The 20,609-nt window shown below is 49.5% G+C and overlaps 9 protein-coding genes and 1 non-coding gene across 10 annotated transcripts; 7 read left to right on the forward strand and 3 right to left on the reverse strand.

Annotated features, from left to right (window-relative positions):
* Positions 1-27: 27 nt before the first annotated feature.
* Aspvir_001371 (uncharacterized protein) lies at positions 28-563 on the forward strand (the record flags this gene model as incomplete). The annotated part of the gene is made up of 2 exons (XM_043266493.1): positions 28-30; positions 99-563. 2 exons carry the CDS (start codon positions 28-30, stop codon positions 561-563), a joined length of 468 nt encoding a protein of 155 aa, XP_043122428.1.
* A 1,078-nt stretch (positions 564-1,641) lies between these two features.
* Aspvir_001372 (kinesin family protein) lies at positions 1,642-4,729 on the forward strand (the record flags this gene model as incomplete). The annotated part of the gene is made up of 2 exons (XM_043266494.1): positions 1,642-1,841; positions 1,900-4,729. 2 exons carry the CDS (start codon positions 1,642-1,644, stop codon positions 4,727-4,729), a joined length of 3,030 nt encoding a protein of 1,009 aa, XP_043122429.1.
* Positions 4,730-5,526: 797 nt separating this feature from the next.
* Positions 5,527-6,183, forward strand: Aspvir_001373 (peptide-methionine-S-sulfoxide reductase; the record flags this gene model as incomplete). Its single annotated transcript, XM_043266495.1, has 3 exons — positions 5,527-5,701; positions 5,774-6,092; positions 6,153-6,183. The coding sequence occupies 3 exons, from the start codon at positions 5,527-5,529 to the stop codon at positions 6,181-6,183; spliced, it is 525 nt and encodes a 174-aa protein (XP_043122430.1).
* Positions 6,184-7,432: 1,249 nt separating this feature from the next.
* Positions 7,433-8,735, forward strand: Aspvir_001374 (uncharacterized protein; the record flags this gene model as incomplete). The annotated part of the gene is made up of 4 exons (XM_043266496.1): positions 7,433-7,501; positions 7,552-7,674; positions 7,731-8,478; positions 8,533-8,735. The coding sequence occupies 4 exons, from the start codon at positions 7,433-7,435 to the stop codon at positions 8,733-8,735; spliced, it is 1,143 nt and encodes a 380-aa protein (XP_043122431.1).
* A 3,117-nt stretch (positions 8,736-11,852) lies between these two features.
* On the forward strand, positions 11,853-13,306 carry utr2 (putative cell wall glucanase (Utr2); the record flags this gene model as incomplete). Its single annotated transcript, XM_043266497.1, has 3 exons — positions 11,853-11,976; positions 12,033-12,473; positions 12,540-13,306. The coding sequence occupies 3 exons, from the start codon at positions 11,853-11,855 to the stop codon at positions 13,304-13,306; spliced, it is 1,332 nt and encodes a 443-aa protein (XP_043122432.1).
* A 1,207-nt stretch (positions 13,307-14,513) lies between these two features.
* Positions 14,514-15,520, forward strand: Aspvir_001376 (uncharacterized protein; the record flags this gene model as incomplete). The annotated part of the gene is made up of 3 exons (XM_043266498.1): positions 14,514-14,971; positions 15,034-15,283; positions 15,344-15,520. 3 exons carry the CDS (start codon positions 14,514-14,516, stop codon positions 15,518-15,520), a joined length of 885 nt encoding a protein of 294 aa, XP_043122433.1.
* Positions 15,521-15,679: 159 nt separating this feature from the next.
* On the reverse strand, positions 15,680-15,975 carry Aspvir_001377 (uncharacterized protein; the record flags this gene model as incomplete). The annotated part of the gene is made up of 2 exons (XM_043266499.1): positions 15,680-15,781; positions 15,838-15,975. The coding sequence occupies 2 exons, from the start codon at positions 15,973-15,975 to the stop codon at positions 15,680-15,682; spliced, it is 240 nt and encodes a 79-aa protein (XP_043122434.1).
* Positions 15,976-16,499: 524 nt separating this feature from the next.
* Positions 16,500-16,619, forward strand: Aspvir_r0003. The gene has a single exon (XR_006253194.1). It is a non-coding gene; the product is annotated as a 5S ribosomal RNA (ribosomal RNA).
* Positions 16,620-16,899: 280 nt separating this feature from the next.
* On the reverse strand, positions 16,900-18,788 carry Aspvir_001378 (alkaline phosphatase; the record flags this gene model as incomplete). The annotated part of the gene is made up of 2 exons (XM_043266500.1): positions 16,900-17,231; positions 17,285-18,788. The coding sequence occupies 2 exons, from the start codon at positions 18,786-18,788 to the stop codon at positions 16,900-16,902; spliced, it is 1,836 nt and encodes a 611-aa protein (XP_043122435.1).
* Positions 18,789-19,229: 441 nt separating this feature from the next.
* On the reverse strand, positions 19,230-20,000 carry Aspvir_001379 (Mth938-like domain-containing protein; the record flags this gene model as incomplete). The annotated part of the gene is made up of 2 exons (XM_043266501.1): positions 19,230-19,426; positions 19,496-20,000. 2 exons carry the CDS (start codon positions 19,998-20,000, stop codon positions 19,230-19,232), a joined length of 702 nt encoding a protein of 233 aa, XP_043122436.1.
* Positions 20,001-20,609: the final 609 nt, after the last annotated feature.

Consider the following 20,609-nt stretch of genomic DNA (forward strand, 5'->3'; position numbering starts at 1 on the left):
GCGCATAATCAGAAATCAAAGACCACCATGGTAAGTAACCAGCTTGAGCACAACAGTGAGATTCTTGGAAACCGTGCTGACATGACACTATATTATAGTCACAGGTGGACCCTCTGAGTTTGACGCTTTTGTTCAAGAAGCACAAAACTACCGTGCTTTTAATGCTTCCGCCCCACGAGACGATCGAGACAGCCCAGGAGATGCTTCTCAAAGCTCTCCAATCGCGAGGGATCAAGGAGATCAACGGGGACCCCGTACCCGAAGACTTTTCAGAAATTGAATTTGGTGTTACGGTGGACAAGAACGACCTAGAAAAAGGATGGTCAAAACTGGAGATTGCGATGCCAGAACTCGAGAACAGCGGAACATCCAAACGAGGTGCTGGAAAGCGGACCAGTTTGAAAGCAGCAGACATACGGAATGGACAGGTGATCGCTTTCAGGTTTCGAAAGCTCCGGGAGCAAGAGAAAGATGGCGACCTCGACTTTGACCTCGAGTTGGAGGATCCTGGCTGGGACGTCGTCGTTCCAAGCCTTGATGACGAGGAGGGAGAGCCCAATTAATCAAGAAAACAGTTGAGACTCTTGCATTTCGTCTGCTTCTTGCTTTTGGCGCTCGGCTGGGTATATGGGTTTACAGTATGGTGTTCATACGATGCTTTGTACTCGAAGATGGCAGGGCCGATCTTTTTATTTGATGACGGACTTGAACCGTCCAGAAAACGGATACTGCAACATGATGAATGAATGAATGTTATACCTCAAAACATAGCTCTGTACATTTCTATTCTTCGACCGCATATCGCATGCAGAATCCTCTCTTCTCTCATGTTTTGGTTCGCGGAAAAATGATGCCGTTTGGTCTGGCTCACCACAATAGAGTACTCTCTCAGAACCAGGTTTTACACACTCATATCATCCTATGTTATCGCTGCTGTCCTTGATCCGCGTTAGGCGATTGTGTGAAGACAGAGATCGGTCCAGTCACGAAAACAACCGTCGTCGAATCTGGGCGAGCCCAAGATGAGTCTAGGTGGGGTCTCCCAATTGCAGGATCCATGTTGAACTAGGTTATAATGAAGGCCTTGGGCTGTGACTATCTATTTTATGGTACCCCTCTAAGATATCTCCAAAAGTGACGAGTGTGGACGCCAATCTCTTCTAATAGTGACGATCAAGCCAATCATGATAGAGTTGTGTGTGGCCAAAAGGATCATATGTTGTGGTGATTACGTTTCTCTGCACGATAATTAGGTGACAGTCTGGTCAAAGTAGCTAAGCACACGCGCCATTACGCTAATCGACACCGCTAATGGTTGCTCGGAGCAACGCAACGTGGACAAACAACCAAAAGTCAACAGCTTGACGTGAAGACAAATCATTGGAGAATAACTCAATCAGGAACAGTCTAGAGAGGTATCAGAGTTTCCAAGAGGCCCACTGTCAACATTCCTCAGCTGTGGACTCTCGGCACCTATTTCTATTATTGATAACTTCCTTTTACCTCATTCCCTCCATAATCTTCCGCGTGGCTGAAGGGTGCAGGGCATCGCGAGATACCCGAAATTCGCCCTTCACTCGTTTCCTGTCTTCCACTTCAAATTCCCAGCCCAACCTGGAGGAACGCTAACATATAGACGCCATGGCAGCCGAAGGCGGCTCCTCATCGATCACAGTCACCGTTCGAGTTCGACCTTTTACAATCCGAGAGGCAGCACAGCTTCCAAAATGTGAAGACGGTCCCCTATTCCTAGGAGATGGCTCCCTGGCAGGAGCACCCACTCCCAAGCTCAATCAGAAGGGGATCCGATCCATTATCAAGGTCATTGATGACAGATGCTTGTGAGTGCAAACGTGGATCAGGTTATTAAGTCAAAAGGAAAACTGACGATGCTCAAAGAGTCTTCGATCCTCCGGAGGACAATCCAGTCCAGAAGTTCTCGAGAAGCGTTGTGCCAAACGGCAAACGCGTCAAGGACCAGACATTCGCCTTCGACCGCATCTTTGACCAAAACGCCACACAGGGTGAGGTGTATGAAGCGACTACACGAACCCTCCTGGACAGCGTACTCGACGGTTACAATGCCACGGTTTTCGCTTACGGTGCCACCGGGTGTGGAAAGACGCACACAATTACCGGCACAGCACAACAGCCCGGTATCATCTTCCTTACCATGCAGGAGTTATTCGAGCGAATCGAGGAGCGGTCAGGAGAGAAGCACACCGAAGTATCCCTTTCATACCTGGAAATTTACAATGAAACAATTCGTGATCTTCTGGTTCCTGGCGGCAGCAAAGCGGGCTTGATGCTCCGTGAGGATACGAATAAGTCGGTTTCTGTCTCCGGGCTATCGAGTCACCATCCGCAAAACGTACAACAGGTGATGGACATGATCATGCGGGGCAACGAATGTCGAACAATGTCTCCAACGGAAGCCAATGCAACTTCCTCCCGGTCGCATGCAGTTCTTCAGATCAATATCGCCCAGAAGGACCGCAACGCGGATGTTAACGAACCACATACAATGGCTACGCTGAGCATCATTGACCTTGCGGGAAGCGAGCGAGCTAGTGCCACTAAGAACAGAGGCGAGCGGCTACTGGAAGGAGCCAATATCAACAAGTCCCTTCTCGCGCTAGGCAGCTGTATCAACGCCCTCTGCGACCCTCGAAAGCGCAATCACGTTCCTTATCGAAACTCGAAGCTGACTCGTCTTCTGAAATTCTCCCTGGGCGGCAACTGTAGGACGGTGATGATTGTGTGCGTTAGCCCATCTAGCCAACATTTCGATGAGACACAAAACACGCTGCGCTACGCAAACCGGGCGAAAAATATACAGACTAAGGTCACGCGAAACGTATTTAACGTCAACCGCCATGTGAAAGACTTCTTAGTGAAGATCGATGAGCAAATGAACCTGATCAATGAGCTCAAAGCTCAGCAGAAGGAATCTGAAAAACTGGCCTTCGCAAAGTTCAAGAAGCAGACCGAAAAGAAGGACGCAGCTATACGGGAAAGTGTCTCTCGTATTCGCAACGCATATGATCACTCGTTGCCAGAAAGGCAAGAGAAGATCAATACTATGATCAAATTGAAGCAGGTAAGCCGCCGGATCGGCATGTTGTCTTCATGGATTGCTGCTTTCGATACGGTGTGCGCAACCTCTGAAAACGAGGAACCTTTATCCAATCTGCAAGCGATTCGGAAAACGGCGCAAGGTATTCTCCTTGAACTGGAAGGTAGTAGGCAACATTATCATCAGCGACTGGCGAAGAATAATTGGGATCGAGCTATGAACTCTGCGGTGGAGAATGCCATTCGTCAACTCAGAGACTTTGAGATTAGCGATAATAGCGACTTTGCCAATTTCGATCGGGAGGCAGAGCTCCTCCGGTCAAATGCGGAGCGAGAGGCTTTGTCCGCAGTGGCCGACCAAGACAAGGCAGGCGAGGCGGCAACAGTTCAAGTTCTTCTCCAAGCTCAATTTGAGATTATTGCCTCCATCGAGCAGATAATGCACCTGAGCGAGGAGGAGGCAGTTGAAATGGGCAAGAAGATCCTTCTGAAGATGCTCAACTCGTCAGCAAACGTCGCCACCAATGTCGTGAAACCGGACGGCACACTACTGCCTGCTCAACCACTCAGTCCATTGAAGCATAGCTCTCCCAAGCAGAAGAGGAGATCGAGCGTAGCCCATCTTCCCACTGTGAAAGGCTTGGGGGCACCAATAACGTTTACTCCCGCTGCCCCAGCATCACCAACGAAGGGATCTCCACGACGACGTAAACTGGGTGCCGGAAGGAAGAGTGTCAGTTTCTCGCCGAAGAAGACACAGACAAAAACAGTGAAGAGGAGTGTCCGCTGGAAGGACGACGAGCAAGACGGTGCCTTGACGGAGTACCAAAAGACCCCTCAAAAACCAGTTACTGAGACTATCCCTGAAGAAGCTCCCAGTGAGGAGCCCCAACTACCCCGAGCCTCTCCAATCCCACGCGGAATCCCTGTGCCCAGCCGAAACATCAGCCCCTTCGGCTCCTCGCCGATCCCCCCTCCTTCCAATGAACCAACGCTGCACGTTCAAAAGAACAATCGATTTAAAGCGGGATTCCTGTCAAAGAAGCCCGGCAGCTCGCCTGTGGGGCCGCCTCCAACCTCCACTCTCCCGCTATCTGACAATGAGAATTCACCTTTGCGAGATATTGAAAACAGCAGTTTCTTAAATCGCAGCTCTATCGACCGTCCGTCTCGAATCGCAGTCCGAACATCCAGCGGAAGTTACTCCAGCAGCCCACTGTCCGACAGCAGGGACAGCTGGAAGGCTAGCAAGGATGATGCCATTAAGATCACTTCAGCGATGAGACGAATTTCTGGTGGACAATTTGGCTCCGCTGCCTCTACCAACTCCCTCCGCATCCACCGCCGACGCAGCCCGAGTTCTGCAACCTATGGAAGCTCTCCAAGCGAAAACACAATGTTTACCGCTTCGCAGGCCAGGCGGATGGTCAAAAGTGAGAAAGAGCTTGATCCCAAGCCTAGGGTTTTGAGTCCTCGAACTCTTCCAATCATGAAAAGCACGAGTCATAGAAGAACCACATTCGGAGGTGACATTCGGCCCCGAGATATCAGTCTTACAAGCAGAGACGCTATAAGACTTAGTACTATGGCCGCTCCAAGCATCGAGCGGCCCCCGGAGACTCTCTACCCCAGCTCTGGAGCAGGCTGGAGGTAGTCGTTGAGTGTTGACTTATGTTGGTTACTTGCTGGCGATATGGAGTATTTCGGACGGTGTTCAGGAAGACAGATACCATTGCTCTTGTTCTTTTTTCTTCCTCCTCTTCTTCTTCAATGTTCAAATCATCTTTACATGGAATCTTGCCCTTTTTTCCCCCCAACTTACCAATGCATGGCCGAGGATAAGCCCATCCCACCGACAGAAAATGGGAACACCTGGTGTAAACTTTTTTGTTTTTCAATGTTGATAACTCTTTTTTGTACGATATGTGCGGATTTCGTGATTCGAGAGATTGAGAGAAATCTGAGAAGTTGTGTTGCTCTTCCGGCCGTGGCTCTTGTTCGCCAACCCCTCGCATATCACAACTAATATGTACCCCAAATTCCGTGCGGAGAGCTTAAGCTCGATTATGTCATCGCATCAAATGACGCCAGTTAAGCGTCGACGAAGCCATGGTGGGTTCTAATGAAGTAGACTTTCTATAAAGAAGTTGAATTGCCTCCTTATATCTCAGTGAGTTACTTGTCTCACAAAATTCCGATATCTAGTGGAAGGAAGCCCGCCTTTTCTCCTCATCTGAATCATCATCACCCCGCAATTCCGCCTTTGCCGCTCCCCCTCAGAAATTTACTATCTCCAAAGTCCGACTCCCTGACTATCCGAGTACGCATTCCGCCTGATTGATGGCATTTGCTCCATCGGCGATTAGATCCACTTTGTTCTCACGGTTCTTTCGTGCTTTCTCGACTGGCTCTCCTTTCCTATCCTTGACCTCTGAATCGGCATCTAGGAACATGTCCGATAACACGCAAAAAGCAACATTGGCCGCGGGCTGCTTCTGGGGAGTTGAGCATCTCTTCCGCAAGCACTTTGGCAATGGAAAGGGCCTTCTCGAAGCTAAAGTAGGCTACTGTGGTGGATCGACATCTTCCCCATCGTATCGGGCTGTGTGCACTGGAACGACCGGTCGTATGTTGTTGCCTTTCTTTGGGACTCTTTGGTCAAAGTAATGAAGCTCACATTATTCTTTTTATGTCATAGATGCTGAAGCTGTCCAATTAACCTTTGATCCTTCGGTCGTCAGCTACCGCTCCCTGTTGGAATTCTTCTACCGCATGCATGATCCCACGACCAAGGACCGCCAGGGCCCTGACGTCGGCACACAGTACCGCAGTGCGATCTTCACTCACGGTGAGGAGCAGCACAAGGTCGCGGAGGAAATCACAGATAAAGTCTCCAAGCAGTGGTATAAGCAGCCTGTCTCAACGCAGATTATACCTGCAGGCCAGTGGTGGGATGCCGAGGAGTACCACCAGCTTTACCTAACCAAGAACCCGTCGGGCTACGAATGTCCCGCTCAGTAAGTTCCAGCTAGATACATCCGTGGATTCTAATCTGTTGCTGACTTTGTTCTGTATAGCTTTGTGAGAGACTTCCCTCCCCTCTCTTGACTATCAGCCAAAATTTAGATACCGTATATATAATCTCAGTGCGTGACATCTGTAGTCAAACTTTTTCAATATTTCATTTTGACTTTGCTTCACACGGGAAAACTCGAACCTTCACGACCCATTCTCCCGTATATGCAGTACAACCGCAGGCATACGGCCTTTGGGCCAACCGACAAGTCAGTATCTGACGATACTATTTATTTGTCGTAGAGGTCTGTTTCTCGGACTGGCTTTGGAATTGCTCGAGATTTCCTACAGCCTCTGTGAACAATCTCAGAGACTTGAGATGCTAGTGTAGGAAGTTGTGGATACTAAGGCAGCTCAATACACACAAATAGTTTTAAGATAATCAAGCATCCATAGTTAGAAGGTGTGAGCTTCTACTTATACTAGGTGTAAAGGGATTTTTAGTGTGCTATGAATGTAGTAAGAGGATCACTGGGGTCTCTAATACTCAATCTATAGTGCCTTATATCGCGAGAAACTAGTTAGAGAATACCTTGGGAGATTATGAACTCACTCAGTAAAGAGATCAATTTCAATCTAACTAGTACTTAGTGGTTCTTTAAATCCATAGAGGAAGGGTATTAGAATCTTCTAGGGGGATAATGTAGGATATAATGGTCTTAATTGAGTACAGTACTTCACTTCTCTAAGAGAGAATATACCTTAACCACTTCCTACCCTCACTTCTCTCTTTTTCCTCTCACTTTCTTCAGCCTCTTCTATTCCTCTTCTCTGCATCTCTCCTTCTTTTGTAATCAGACCAGGCTCTAAGGGCTTATTTATCAATCTAGATGCTCAAATACTCGCGAGAAATGTTCACCTTCCTCACAGAGTAACACTGAGAGCACAAAGGTCCTTTGAGAAACAGCAAATACTCTCTGCGCAGCTTCAACTTCCTTTATTGACCTCTACTCAGCTAACATTGTCTTCATTGATGCAAAGAACACCACCGTCTGTGTTGATCTTTGCCTTGCCTTCTCATCTGGCAGTGTCTCTGACACTCCAGTGTCCTGATCGCTCCCTCTGACAGTCTTCTGTCCGGTGGAGACTCATTTAATACTTTTCAATAGCTTAAGCAGTGAGTAACCCTGATAGCTTAGAAAAGCCTCACTGTCCTGCACCTGTGTCTAACATCAACATCATTGCAACAGGATACGGACCTTGAGCGCTCACGTACAGACACCTCTCAATACAAAACCGGGAATCTCCGACAAACTGGCTTAACATATTGATCCTCCCGACAATGACGGTGTATACCATTGATGGGGCTATGGCCGAGGCCTTGGGCCATCTGAATCGCATTGCCTGTCACGTAAGTCTCGCATCATGGAGGTAATCGGGACGGCAAACTGATGACAGCAGTTCCGCAAGCATGAGCAACACAAGCCAGCCAACGAACTGGGAAAGTTGAGCATCATGATCGTCAATGCCTTCTCTGAGGGAATCGAGCATATTCCCGATAGCGACTACGTGCTCGATGACGGGGTAAGTACTTTCTGGTCATCTTGTTACATGGTCACAAAGCTAACACGCAATAATAGCTCCCAAGCAGGAACATGGGTGCCGAAAACCAGCAGAGCATGCGTCATGACATAATCCAGAAGCAAGCTGTTGCTGCCCTTATGAATGAGGTTGAGAAGGAGAACAAAGAGCCTGTCAGGGGCCACGGCAATCGAGCTGGAAGCTGGGCTCAAATTGCCGGATCTATGGCGAAGGTTCAGTGCCAACCAAAGGAAACACTGCACTACTTGTCGCCTATGTCGATGTCGTCCGTTTCCGGATCCAAGCAGAGTCACAGCATTGATGGGGAGAATGGCCCGAGAGCCATGGATTTCTCCGGGGCACCACTCTCACCCGAGATCGCGGAAGCCAAAGCGGGCGTCGTACGTATTTACGGCAGAGTCTCCAGGGAGGCGATCCGCTTCATCACCACCCGTATCCACGAAGGTCCCCTGCAGGAGATTCGGGTTGAGACGAACGAAAGGACCAGAGTCACCTTCCAGTATGCCTCTCATGCACTTGCCTTTGTGAAGTCGAACCAGGAGATGGAAGAGATGCTCGGATATGGGCGCTTTGGCACGGGCTACAATGTCGAGATGGCCGAGATCATCGATTGGAACGATGATCACCGCCGGATGAACCAGCCCATCCGAGAGCGTCGGCGCCTGTCTTTCGCGAGAAAGAGGCTCTTTGCCGATAACATGTCGCCGGAAAAATGGAAGTCGGACATTCGTGCCGTCGCTGGACTCGGCAACATCGACTTCCTCTGGGTTTTTAACTCTGGAAACGGTGAGTGTCATGTTGCGGTTCCCCGTATATGGATGAAGCCTAACCATAACATAGCTACTGCCGTGTTTACGAGCACTGCCGTTGCTCGCAGAGTCCTGGAGGCCTTCAACAAGTGGAAGGACACCCGTGCTGTCTACAGTGGTGTTTCGGTGACTTACTCCTCGGATCCCTGCGAAAAGGAGTTGGTTTTGGTCAAGGATACAGCACGCCCCAGCTTCGCGAAGAATTTGAACTTCGCGAAGAAATCCATGCGCTGATCGTGGGATTATTGTTTCCCGCTGTCTCATGGCATGGCCACGATACTGATGGAATGAATTCATGTGAGGGAATGAAGTGGATATATCAGGAGTCGAGAAGAGAACAGGATAAGCAAGGGCAATTTGTTCACGAGTGGGAACTTTCTCCACCGGTGGAAACCGTGGAATGGGAGCACGACACGGATGGTCCTTTAACTCGTGGGAACGATCGTTCGACCTCAGTGAGGTCCATATCAGTTTACAAGCCATCTCTGTTCAAATGAGCCTATTGTACTGTACTCGAGCAGGTCATCCTACAGTCGATTGAGTCGGAATGTCCTGTTATGGCAAGATTTTTAACTGTCTGCTATCATGCACTGCTTTGCGGAGTAGACCATTGTTTCTATATGTTTAGTACTTCAACCTTGCCGCTCAACTTTCAACTTGAAATTATGATGGACGCGAAGGAGGGACAAAGTGGATAGATGTATCAGGTTAGTGCTATGTGAACATCCGTCTTCAACTACATTGCTCAAGGCGACGATCTTGTTGGTTGGACGTTGATGACTGACCACCGCGTTGGTATAGACCCCAGGAGACTCATGAAAGTTTCAGAATATATCTAGTCTACCCTCCTACTGTACTTTGGCTTGCAGCAGTACCCAACCTCCTTGCATGGAAAGAGTCACAGCATGTGAACATGTCGTAGACAGCACACGTACGCTTCCTACAATATGATGCAGCCGGCAATGATGATCGTCAGGTGGGATAGAATAGTAATTAGTGATGAAATCAACAGGTAATACCATCTGACAGGGTTTCAGATATGGCGTCGATATGATGTCTATTGGAATGTAGGTTGTCCGCAAGCCGAAGATTGTTCCACAATATGTATGGAAGGTTGATGGAAGGCTGGAAGGATAGTCAAGTGGTACTGTTTCTGTTTGTTTGTTGTGCATGGCAGGTGCTGTAAGTAACCTTGTGAGGTTTAAGAGGTTTACAATAACGCGGTTAAAAGGTCTTTGGTTATTAGAGTAAGGAGGAGTATATGCTGTGAAACTCATGCTAGGATGGTTAAGTAAAGGGGTAAATCAATTATAATGTTACTGTTATTTTCAAACTCCAGCCAGCAACTCTAGGTAGCATTATCGCCATGAAGCATGACAATCAAAGTAAAGATGATAACAATGCATCACTACCTTATGTATGTAAGTAGGACAGAGTGTGGTCGAATTCGATCAAAATCCATGGTCGGAGACATGAATTGTTTCCTTCTTTTGCAGTATTTATTATTTGGTTGTCCAGCCCGTAAGCGGTAATAATCTCTCAGCGGCATTCCAATGAGCGCATGGAACAGACTTTTGTGGCGAGAGGTAAGACTTTTGAGGCAATCTAAAAATAAATCCTTAAAAACCTACATGAACTTCTGGGTTGTCAAGAGCCGAGAGTCAATCCAGGCTATCATCATCCGTTTCTTTTGTAGAGTACCGCTGGCAAGTGCTGTCTTTTCTCTTTGTCATTGCCAACCCATACCAAGTCACCAGTCGGTTGGCGGTCGCTAATCCAAGGAGGAACCAAGAAGCCAACCAAGAGTCCAAGAGATTGAAAACACTTGGTTCTTGACTCTTAGAGAGAAGTAGCAGTCTGCTGAGAGCGTCCATGTTAGGTATTATATTATTATTTTGATCCTATGTACGCCGTAGCTACAGTTCATATCAAGCAGACCCTTAAGAGATTATCTGATTGGCTCAGAGCAGTTCATCAATTCGAATATGAATGGTGGGTGCGGGTGGATGGATTAAAATCTGTTGTGTTTTCTTAGGGGTTTGTCTGTTTCTTCCTTCCAGCTTGGTGATTGATTAATAGTCCGGCATATAGGGTGAGACAAGTTGGAGGTCTTTCCTTAGTGGTCAGGTGTCTCCCTTGGCGTCTCCTTTGAGGGGTCCCGTGCTTGTCTTGGGCGTATTTTATGACTTTTCATTTCCACATAATACAAATTTTAGCGCTATGAAATCTTAAAACCCATAGTAACAGACTTGTTCTTGGAAATGGACTTTTGAGCAGGCAGAAGTCGCAGAATTGACTTTAGTGGCTGTGGGTCCATCAACTAGGCCCTGTGTGTTTTGTAAATACAAGGCGCTTGACTCCAGCTTATCAGCGGGCAATACTCCGTAATGCCATCCTGACTCGGTAGTTGTGACTTGTGGATGGACTGACTGTTCTCGAAATTTCGCGCTCAGATGATCGCATGGTTGAGGTCATTGTCTCTTATTATTGAAGAAACATGATCACAATTATCATTTCATCTTCGATCAAAAATCAAGATTATCCGTCTTCGAGGAATGGAATTGACCGAATGCGGACCCTGTTCAGGGCCTTCAGGGTCAAGTCGACTCCAGATGTCTTGAAGCTGCTGTATGGAAACGGTTGGGCTAGTATGACACACCTACCTTAGGTACAAGTCGATTTATGCGTCCAGCCAAGTGATAGATAGTCGATTCCAGGACCAATAATCTTCTGATGTCTCTAAACTAAATTATTATTATTATCAACACCCATTAAATTCATTTTGTGCCTGTTTTATTATTTAAAATCCGCCACCCCAACTTCTGATCGCTTCCCCTTTTTCTCCTCTTGGTCTGACGGAAGATTATCACTACGCTCGGTGCTACTTACTGATTGATCCGGAGACAATAGTCGACAAAGAACTCAAGAGGGGCAAAGGAAAAGAACCACACTCGTTTCTCTTATTCTTATTTGCTTCTCCTTCTTTTCCTCCTCTTCTTTCACCCTTATTCCCCAGCAATCGCTGATTCCCCTCGTTGAAAAATCTACCGCGGCCTTTCGTTGATTGGTGCGTCATCTTTTGCATACTTCTCCATATAATTGTCCCCTGTTCCACTCCGACCCTCACGAGTTCTGGGTCTGGTTCAACTCTCGCTCAATCTTTTGGTACGTTCCATTCCTCAAAAGAACCCATTAAATTTTGTAATATTCAAACGGGTTCTGTGTTTCTCATTACTGATTCTTCTTCACAGTTCCCTCATCCCTCCACCCTCCTGGTGATCTTTCTTTGTCCATACACATTTATTCCCCAGTCTCTGTACATATCCATTCTCTTGTACAATATCAGCCACCATGGTGCGCATCGGCTCTTCACTTCTCTTGGCCACTCTGGCTGCTACAACAGTCTCGGCTGCCTCCGACCCTCCAAGCTGCAGCCAGGACTCTCACTGCCCTGAAGAATGGCCTTGCTGTTCTCGTAAGTTCCAGACTACCTAGTTGCTCAGACCTAACCTAACCGTTCCTCTACCTCAGTGTACGGCCAGTGTGGTACGGGCGCTTACTGCTTGGGCGGATGCGATCCTCTCACGTCCTTCTCTCTCGACTCCTGTACCCCTGAACCTGTTTGCCAGAGCAAGACCTACAAGGACTGGTCCAACCTCGACAGCGCTGCTGAGAACACCAAGTACCTGGGCAATGCCACCAAATACGACTGGGTCTACAGCGGTTCTCCCAAGGTTCAGGATGGAAACCTCCTGCTCACCATGCCCAAGAACAGCGTCGGCACCCTGATCGCAAACAACCACTACCTTTGGTACGGCAAGATCTCGGCCAAGATCAAGAGCAGTCGTGGCGCTGGTGTGGTCACCGGTTTCATTCTGCTGTCTGACACCAAGGACGAGATCGACTACGAGTTCGTTGGTGCCGACCTGACCCATGTTCAGACTAACTACTACTTCCAGGGTATTCTTGACTGTAAGTTCAATGGTGGATCGCGGACCATGGTTTTTGCAATTTAACTCACATATTTTTCCCCCCTAGACCACCACGGCGGAAACGCTTCCGTCCCTGGTGGTGACACCTTTGGCGCCTGGCACGAGTACACCATTGACTGGAAGCCCGAGGCCATCACATGGTCTGTCGACGGTGAGGTGAAGAGAACTCTGACCAAGGAATCCACCTACAACGAGACCAGCAAGCAATACATGTACCCTCAGACGCCCTCCAGAATGCAGCTGTCCCTGTGGCCCGCTGGTCAAGCCAGCAACGCCGAGGGTACCATTGCCTGGGCCGGCGGTGAGATCAACTGGGATAGCGAAGACATCAAGAACACCGGTTACTACTACGCCACTTTCGGCGAAATCACCGTCGAATGCTACGACCCTCCCAGCGGTGCTGATGTCAAGGGCAGCAAGGCATACATCTTCAAGGACAAAGCTGGTCTCGAAAGCTCCATTCAAATCACCAACAACAACACCGTGCTCGCCTCCTTTGGCGCTACCGGACTTGACATGAACCTTGGCGCCAGCTCTTCGGCTTCGGGATCTGCGAACAAGACCAGCAGCAGCGCCAACACTGTTCCCTCTGGTAATGGTGGCTCTGGAAACGAGCCTGGCAATTCCCAGGGCGGTAGCAGCGGCTCCGGTACCAGCACCTCGGGCAGCTCTGGCAGCTCCACCGGATTCAGCCAGGGCAGCGAGACCTCTGCCAGCAGCAACAAGAACGCTGCTCCGTCTCAGAACGAGCGAGTCCTGAATGGTTCCTTCTTCGCTGTTCTGGTTGCCGTTGTTGCTCTGGTCACCCTGTGAACGGGGTACTTGACACTTTCCACACTTTTTTCTTGGATATTCTTTCTTTATACTTTTCTGCCCATGACTTGGATATTCCTGTGCATGCCTTCTTCACGTCATCTCGGCGCATGTCCTACTTCTTGCCCTACCCTTCTTGTTCTATACCTGGCGTTCCCCTCTCCCTCAGAAGCCGACCGGAACGCCTTTGATATACACTCGATTAACTAGTTCATTTTTTGACCCACCGTTTCTGATTCGGATGTTTCATGTTAAAGTAATGATGTGCGCATGGAACGACACTGCGCCCACCTCGAGAGACCGTTCTCATCTCCCATGGCGAGTCCCGCCTTTGGATATACATACACATACACATATGCATATGCATATGCACCATTCCGCTAATACTCTCGGCCTGCTGGAGGTTTATTGCGCTCATGTTTCGACTATTATGGTTGTTTCTGCATCTGTTGGTGTCTTGACAGTGTAATAGCCTAGTCAATGCATGATTGTTACAATAAAGTGTCCCTGAAGCTCTGTAGGCTCACAGTCTTCCTGTAGTGGACTCTAGGCCAGTCACTTAACTACACAAGCTTTCTTTCATCCCACGCTGTTCCTACATACACAGTAGAGTATACGGCCCTCTCCCATTGCAATCCTTCTTCTGCTCATGAACCACTCACTATCTCTCAGCATCTCGCAATGCATTCACAGAGACCTGTGCGTCAACACAGCAACGTACATCCCAACTGTAACAACCCAGACTTTCAACTCTACGCCTTCGATGAGCTCTATTACCCTCCGTCCATACATCAGTACTTTCGCCAAGCCATCATCGATGTGTAGAGGAAAGGGAGGGGGTGAGAAGACGGAAGGTGGTGGTGGGTGATATGAAAGATCTGGTCACCAGCCCTTGCCCTGAGGCCTGAGCCCTGGCCCTACAGCTAACTAAGTGCAATTCGCAAACACCTGAGGCGGGTATGACGTGCCTTAGCAACGGCCAACGGGCCGTTACCTTGGAACCTTGGTACCTTACTTAGTCGAGTAGTGAATTATGACAACGACAACCTATACTTCATGCGATCATGTGCTCCAACATTGACTAGAAAACAAACGCATCCTCTTCATCTAACTTCCTCATCTGCTCCATCTTTGTCTACAAAACATACATATCGTCTTCATCTAACTTCATCCTGTCTTGTCACTCAAGCTCCATATAGAGTACACGATGCCCCCCACCTCAGATACTAGGAAACGCGCGGTGGCTCGGATCCTCCACCGACTTTCCAAACTCAATGAAGAGATTTTGACCATTTCGCAGTGTCAAAAGATAGGCGTCAACGTTGTTTCTATCAAGCTGGAAGAGCCTTTGACCCCCACCCAACACCCTCAGTATTTTCGGGCCATACCCGAAGCTTGGTTTGCCCAACATCCTATCAAGCCTGATTACAGACGGCTTGTCGAGCAGCGGACTCCACACCTACTGTTGCTTGACGAGTATGATGCTGAAGTGGCTTCCAAGACTGGTCCTGAGGCAACCATCGACGAGCGTTTAGCGGCTGAGCCTCAGGCCCGTGTGCAGCAAATCGAGATGGTCTTAAACCATCACATCTGGCATGCTCTACGAGTCGACATGCCAAAAAGGCAATCAGTGTTGATGCGAGCTAGAGAATGGAGCTACGTCAGGTAAGTGAAAAGTCTCATACGCTTTGAATGCAGAATCTTACATGGACATGTCTACTACATAGCATGGATGACAGTCCTACTCTGTCTGAGATATACTTGGGCTATGGACCGTTAGGCGGCCGATCAGAACACCCGTTGTCCGCACTCTTCGAGGTCGATCATCAGAGATTACCGCATGTAACGATGGCTGTCGAACATTACAGCGAGGAAGAAGCTGGCGACGACATCCGAGCACATGAGTTGGCTTACATCCTTCTGGCGATGCAAGTGCGGTACTCTCAGCCTGAATTCAGCGAGTATAAGACAATCCCGGTCAGTAGCTTGTGAAATCTCCTCTTTGATTGAATTGCACATAAGACTAACTTGGAGCAGGTTCTACTTCTATCCTTCATGACTCCACAGCACGGGAGGATCATGGAGGCGTATCTAGAGGACGGAAAACTCACACTAGGAGTCAGTCGTATGTACAGCTTCAAAAAGAACAGTGAGGCTCCGTTTGAGCTGTTCGAAGGTTGGCTTCTCAGCGACCCAGTCGGCCTCACAATGTAGCTAGATTCATAACACAAAATTGAACAATCCGAGACTGAAAAAGCTCCGTTCGTGTACGTTAGCAATCAACTCTGGGAATATGGTAGACCACCATCTGTACATAACAACGATCAACATGCCCAATTAGTCCCTACATGGTTGTCAAGGACCTCCTTCACTTCACTCCTCTGCCTTCACCTTCCCCATGATCTCCATAAACTCTTGCAGATCCTCTCCATCCCACTCATACTTGCCCTGGAAAAAGAAACCTCGGAACCCCCCCTAATCCCTTCAATCTCTCTATACTTCCTTGCCTCCTCGTCAACCACATTACCAACGTCCTCCGCCAGCCACTTCTCCACCACCGCAGCCTCAATCCCCGCCGCTACCGCCGCCTCCTTTAACACCTCCGGCCGAGAGATATCCATCTCGCGTTCATGGTACGCCTCGAGCAGCTTTCTCCACAAGCTCCCCATGAACCTCCGAACTAATCGTAGGATCCTCCCGACTCAAATAAACCAGGCGATGCGCATCGCGCGTGTCCGGCCCAATCATCCCCCCGTAGTTAATGCAGGCAGTCGGTCCTTGGTGAGTGCCACCCTGCTGGGCCTACGAGGGCATGGGGTATTTTGGACCAATGATACCTTTGCGGCGTAAGTCTTTCTTTACCTGATATATACACGGACGAGTGAACATAGACTGAACATCTCCTTTTCAATGATGCAGGCCCGGAGAACTGGTTACGAGCGACCAAGGCAAGAGGCTTCAGGCTCAGGCCTGGAAGGAGATTCATGATATTTGTAAGGCAGAGATGGCTAGGTAGGGGAAGGGTGGCATCGATGTACTCATTTATGGATTGGAATGCAATGGATCTTTTGATTTGTCTTTCTATCAATGACCCCAAGGGTTTGATGGAATACCGCTAGAGACAAGCGCATTAGGGTTTATAATAACACGTGGATATCAGCCCTATATAAGCTTTTGTTCCCCTATGATCAGCACATACGACCACAGGGTGTGGAAAACAGGGCTTCCCGTCCGCTCAGCCGTACTTAAGCCACACGCCGGCCGGTTAGTAGTTGGGTGGGTGACCACCAGCGAATCCCGGCTGTCGTATGTTTTTGTTTTCTTTTATTTTTTCGTGATCGACGCAATGGGTAGTCAGCGCGATGTTCGCTCTTCCTGGAGACGCCGCTGCCCCTGCTTTGTAGCTAATTCTGTTTGGTGGGAGGCGTCTGGGTGGTCATGAATGGTGATGAATGATGGTGGAAAAAGGAGGTAACTGAACCCGACGGTGTGATTGGGGTTGGTTGCTATAAATAATGTCATTGATGCTTGATATGATAATATGTCCAAACGCCGTGCTCCTGGAGGAAATGATATAACCCTGTTCAATCAAATCAGTGCATTCCTCCACACCCGCACTCCCTCTTCTTCAGGCCGTCCACGTCCATAGAGCGTTTCCTGAACTCTCCGTGGTAGGTATCTAAGCCCTCGGTGCGGACGTTCTCGCCCAAAGGATCCCCTAGCCAGGCGAAGGGCCGATCTGTGGAAGACACTCCTTCAACGGCCGCGAACGACCAGGCGCTGGATGATTGTAGGCGCATGGTGATGTTCTTCACGTCTAGATCAAGATAGTCTGCCAGAAACTGCCCAACCTCGGTATTTTCGTGGTTCCCAACCAGAGCCCAGGCATCTTTCGAAGAGGATGCATAGATGTTGACGTCCACACCTGCGACGGTTAGCCGATCTCCACTGCTCCATGCTATAGGGGCTGGCACTTACCAGAGTGGCCGTGGGTCGACCAGCCAATCTGCGCTCTTCGACTGATAATGCCGGCGAACTGATACTGGGAGCTTATCGGCGAATTTGGATCGAGGATAGAATCGATCTCCTCGTCTGTGGCATCGGTAATGCCTAGACCTTTCTCCAAGAGCTCTCGAACATAACGTTGCTGCTCGTTCTTCTTCGTCTCCGTAGAGAGAAACTCCTGAAGCTTGTTGTCAATGAACTCGGTGGAATGGCTGGCGTTGGCCAGAACCCCGGGAAGCCATTTGTACTCGGGGTAGGTGGCATGCAGCTGCCGAGCGGCGGCCAGGCCACCCGTTTCGTGGTCAGATGTGCTAACCACAACACCGGGCGTCGAGTCTTTCTCGAGGAAATCCAGCACTGCAGCGAATGCCTTATCGTACGCAATAACCTCGTGGACCTGCGCTGCGGGATCGTTACCGTGTCCGGCATGATCAATACGGGAACCTTCGATCATCATGAAGAACCCCTGTTCGCTATCAGCGGTAGCATCGCTGAGTATCTTGAGTGCAGTGCGCGCCATCTCTTCTAGGGACGGGTAGACGTCGTTCTGACTACGACGGTCAATCTCAAACGGAATGTCCTTCTCCGCGAACAGACCAAGGAGGGGCAGCTTGGCTTCTGATCCGCCATTCAGTGAGTCAAAGCCCTTCCGATCATCAAGGTAGCTGAATCCCTTCTCCTTTGCGACGCTGACCAAGTCGCGATCATCTGCCCGGCAGCTCCCATCGGTCGAATTGGGCAGGAAATGGCAACGACCACCACCAAAGATAAGGTCGACAACGCGCCCGAGTGGGTGCTCGCCAATTTCCTGCTCGGCGATCCGGTCTTCGTATTGTCGCATGTTCACGTGCGAAGCAAAGCAAGCAGGGGTGGCGTCGGTGATCCGAGTCGTCACAACAAGTCCGGTCTTGTAGCCGGCCAACGACGCAGCCTCGAGGACGGTTCCACAGGGCGAATGATCCGGAAGCACAGAGATGGCACCATTGTAACTCTTAAAACCGCAAGAGAAAGCCGTCGCACCGGCAGCCGAATCCGTCACCAGACTAGAACTCGACCTCGTCCTCGAAGTTCCGATGTGGTGGCCGTCCAGCACCAAAATGTCGTCAATCGGCAGTCCCTCGGCGAATTGTCTATAGCTTCTGGTCATGGTAAGACTGGTAGGGCCCATTCCGTCCGACACCATGAAGATCAGGTTGCGTTTGCCGGTCGGCTTTCCTCCAGGACCCCAGGGGGGTCTCGAGCCAACATCCGTCTTGCTCGACTCATGCTGGTAGACGACTGCGAGCACGATAACAGCAATTGTTGCTAGGAGCGCCCAGCTGAAGAGACCGACTTCTCGCCAGAAAGGCCAGCCCCGTCGTTCCTGGCCTCGCCCGGTCCGCTCTCCGGTCAGCAGTGCGTCCTCCTCTTCCGCATTCCGAATCGAGGCGTTCTCCGAGGAAGGGCGCGGAGCCAAAAGAGGCTCGTCTCGCGCCATACTAGGCAGGATGTCTCAGATGAATTAGAGAATGGAATCAACAAGACCTATTTGATGCACTGAATCATTTAACGAGCGTAAAGCGAGAAAGTGAGGAATCCTGAAACTGGGATCAGGACTCCCTTGTGGCTTGCAGCTGCATTGGGCTTGGCAGCTCACGGGACTCGGAATACGTCACGCGCTGATTCGCTTGATAAGCCACGATGAGATAACCAACCTACAGTAGGGACTGCGTCTCTCGACTGTACCTAGAATAGGACCTGGATTGCATCTGGGCACTGATTATCTTCTGACGTTCTACGGCGATGAAGATGTACAAAGAACTATTGGAGTGTATGTATTAAATAGTGTACAAATAGCGGACAGAATGGATGGGTATAACAGAAGCACCAATGACCGATTCCCCTCAGACATAGTCACATATGTACAAGAATCAGTCTTCTACCTCCCATTCCACCCAATAGGGATCATAGCTGCAGCAATCTCCGAAACGCCTCTCTCGGTAGCAAGCAAATTAAACTGCGCAGCTGCATTCCGAGTATCCAGCACCTCAACACGAATACCCAGGGAATTGATATGTCGCCTCGTATCAGGGGACAAGGGAAACACCGAAGCCCCCATACCAATAAGTAGCAAGTCTAGCACAAAAGGAAATCCATCATGGTCAGCACGCCTTTAGCAGAGTGTCGGGGAAAATGCCGACTCACCAGGACGAGGCCACACAAGCCCCAGGAGCCCCCACGCCTGCTCATCCACCTCAAACTGGCCCTTCTTATTCAACATGCCTGCTTTCGTGCCCTCATTGACTTTCCAGGGCCTCCAGGCGAAAGCCTCCCCGCCAACGAGCAGCACCCCATCTCCACCGGTAACCTTGACCCCACTATTCAGATGAAACCCGGAATCAAGGCAGGCATCAATGGCGGTCGTCGGCGCGGGTATATTGCCTAGCACATTGAGCGCGGCGAAATCTGTCTGCGTGTCCTCCTTCGAAGGTGGGCCTCGGTCATGGCTGGTTGGCTTTGGCGTATGGGAGCGAGGGATCATTCGGGTCGGGCGGGCATGGTTGCTGTTGTTGCGGCGGGAAGGTCCCAATAGAGCAGTCGACCGTATGGCAGAGCTGGATCGAGGGATAGTTGAGCAGAGATTGCCAGTGCGGGTGCCGGAGATGCTGGTGCGCAGTGCTCGGAGTAACTGGGTTGATGGAGGTTGCATCATCGAGGTCGAAATGATTCCGCGGGTGAGTGTAAAGCAAAGACGTTGACTGTTGAAGTCTCTTCTAGCGATCGAACCTCTGTGGGATATCCGTTAAAATGGTATTCGACACTGACCGATTCAATGGGAAAGGATGCCCAGGAATCGAAAAAGCTGTTGAGCTAGAATATGTTAATGCCTGAAATTTCAGGCTGACGGACCTGACATGGGGAACGGTGATGTAAGCGGCAGCCAATCGGAGCCTGCTCAATGGCAATCCGCCCAAACACCGTCATCTTTGGGGACATGTGAAGACCTCAGGCATCAAGCATACTACTGTTTCCTACGGAAGTTGGCCTTCTCACTTCATAAATCCCTGGAGTAAAGCTGCCAAAGAAGCCGTTCTGGCGATGTAATTAGATAGATTAGTCTAATGTTCTTGCTATCCAAGCATTGAACCGTTTTGTTCCACCTGTGCTGCAAAGTAAAGGCCAGGCATTTACAAAATCCCAGAAACTTCTTGCCATCACGTAAGCCACTCAGAACGCCAATAACTCAATAGTAGGACGGCAAGACAGCACGGAAAGACAGAAAATCAATCGGAAACCCCGAGAATGGTATCTCATCACT

This window comes from Aspergillus viridinutans (genome assembly GCF_018404265.1).
Source record: "Aspergillus viridinutans IFM 47045 DNA, scaffold_1, whole genome shotgun sequence".
In the NCBI taxonomy this organism is placed as follows: Eukaryota; Fungi; Ascomycota; class Eurotiomycetes; order Eurotiales; family Aspergillaceae; genus Aspergillus; species Aspergillus viridinutans.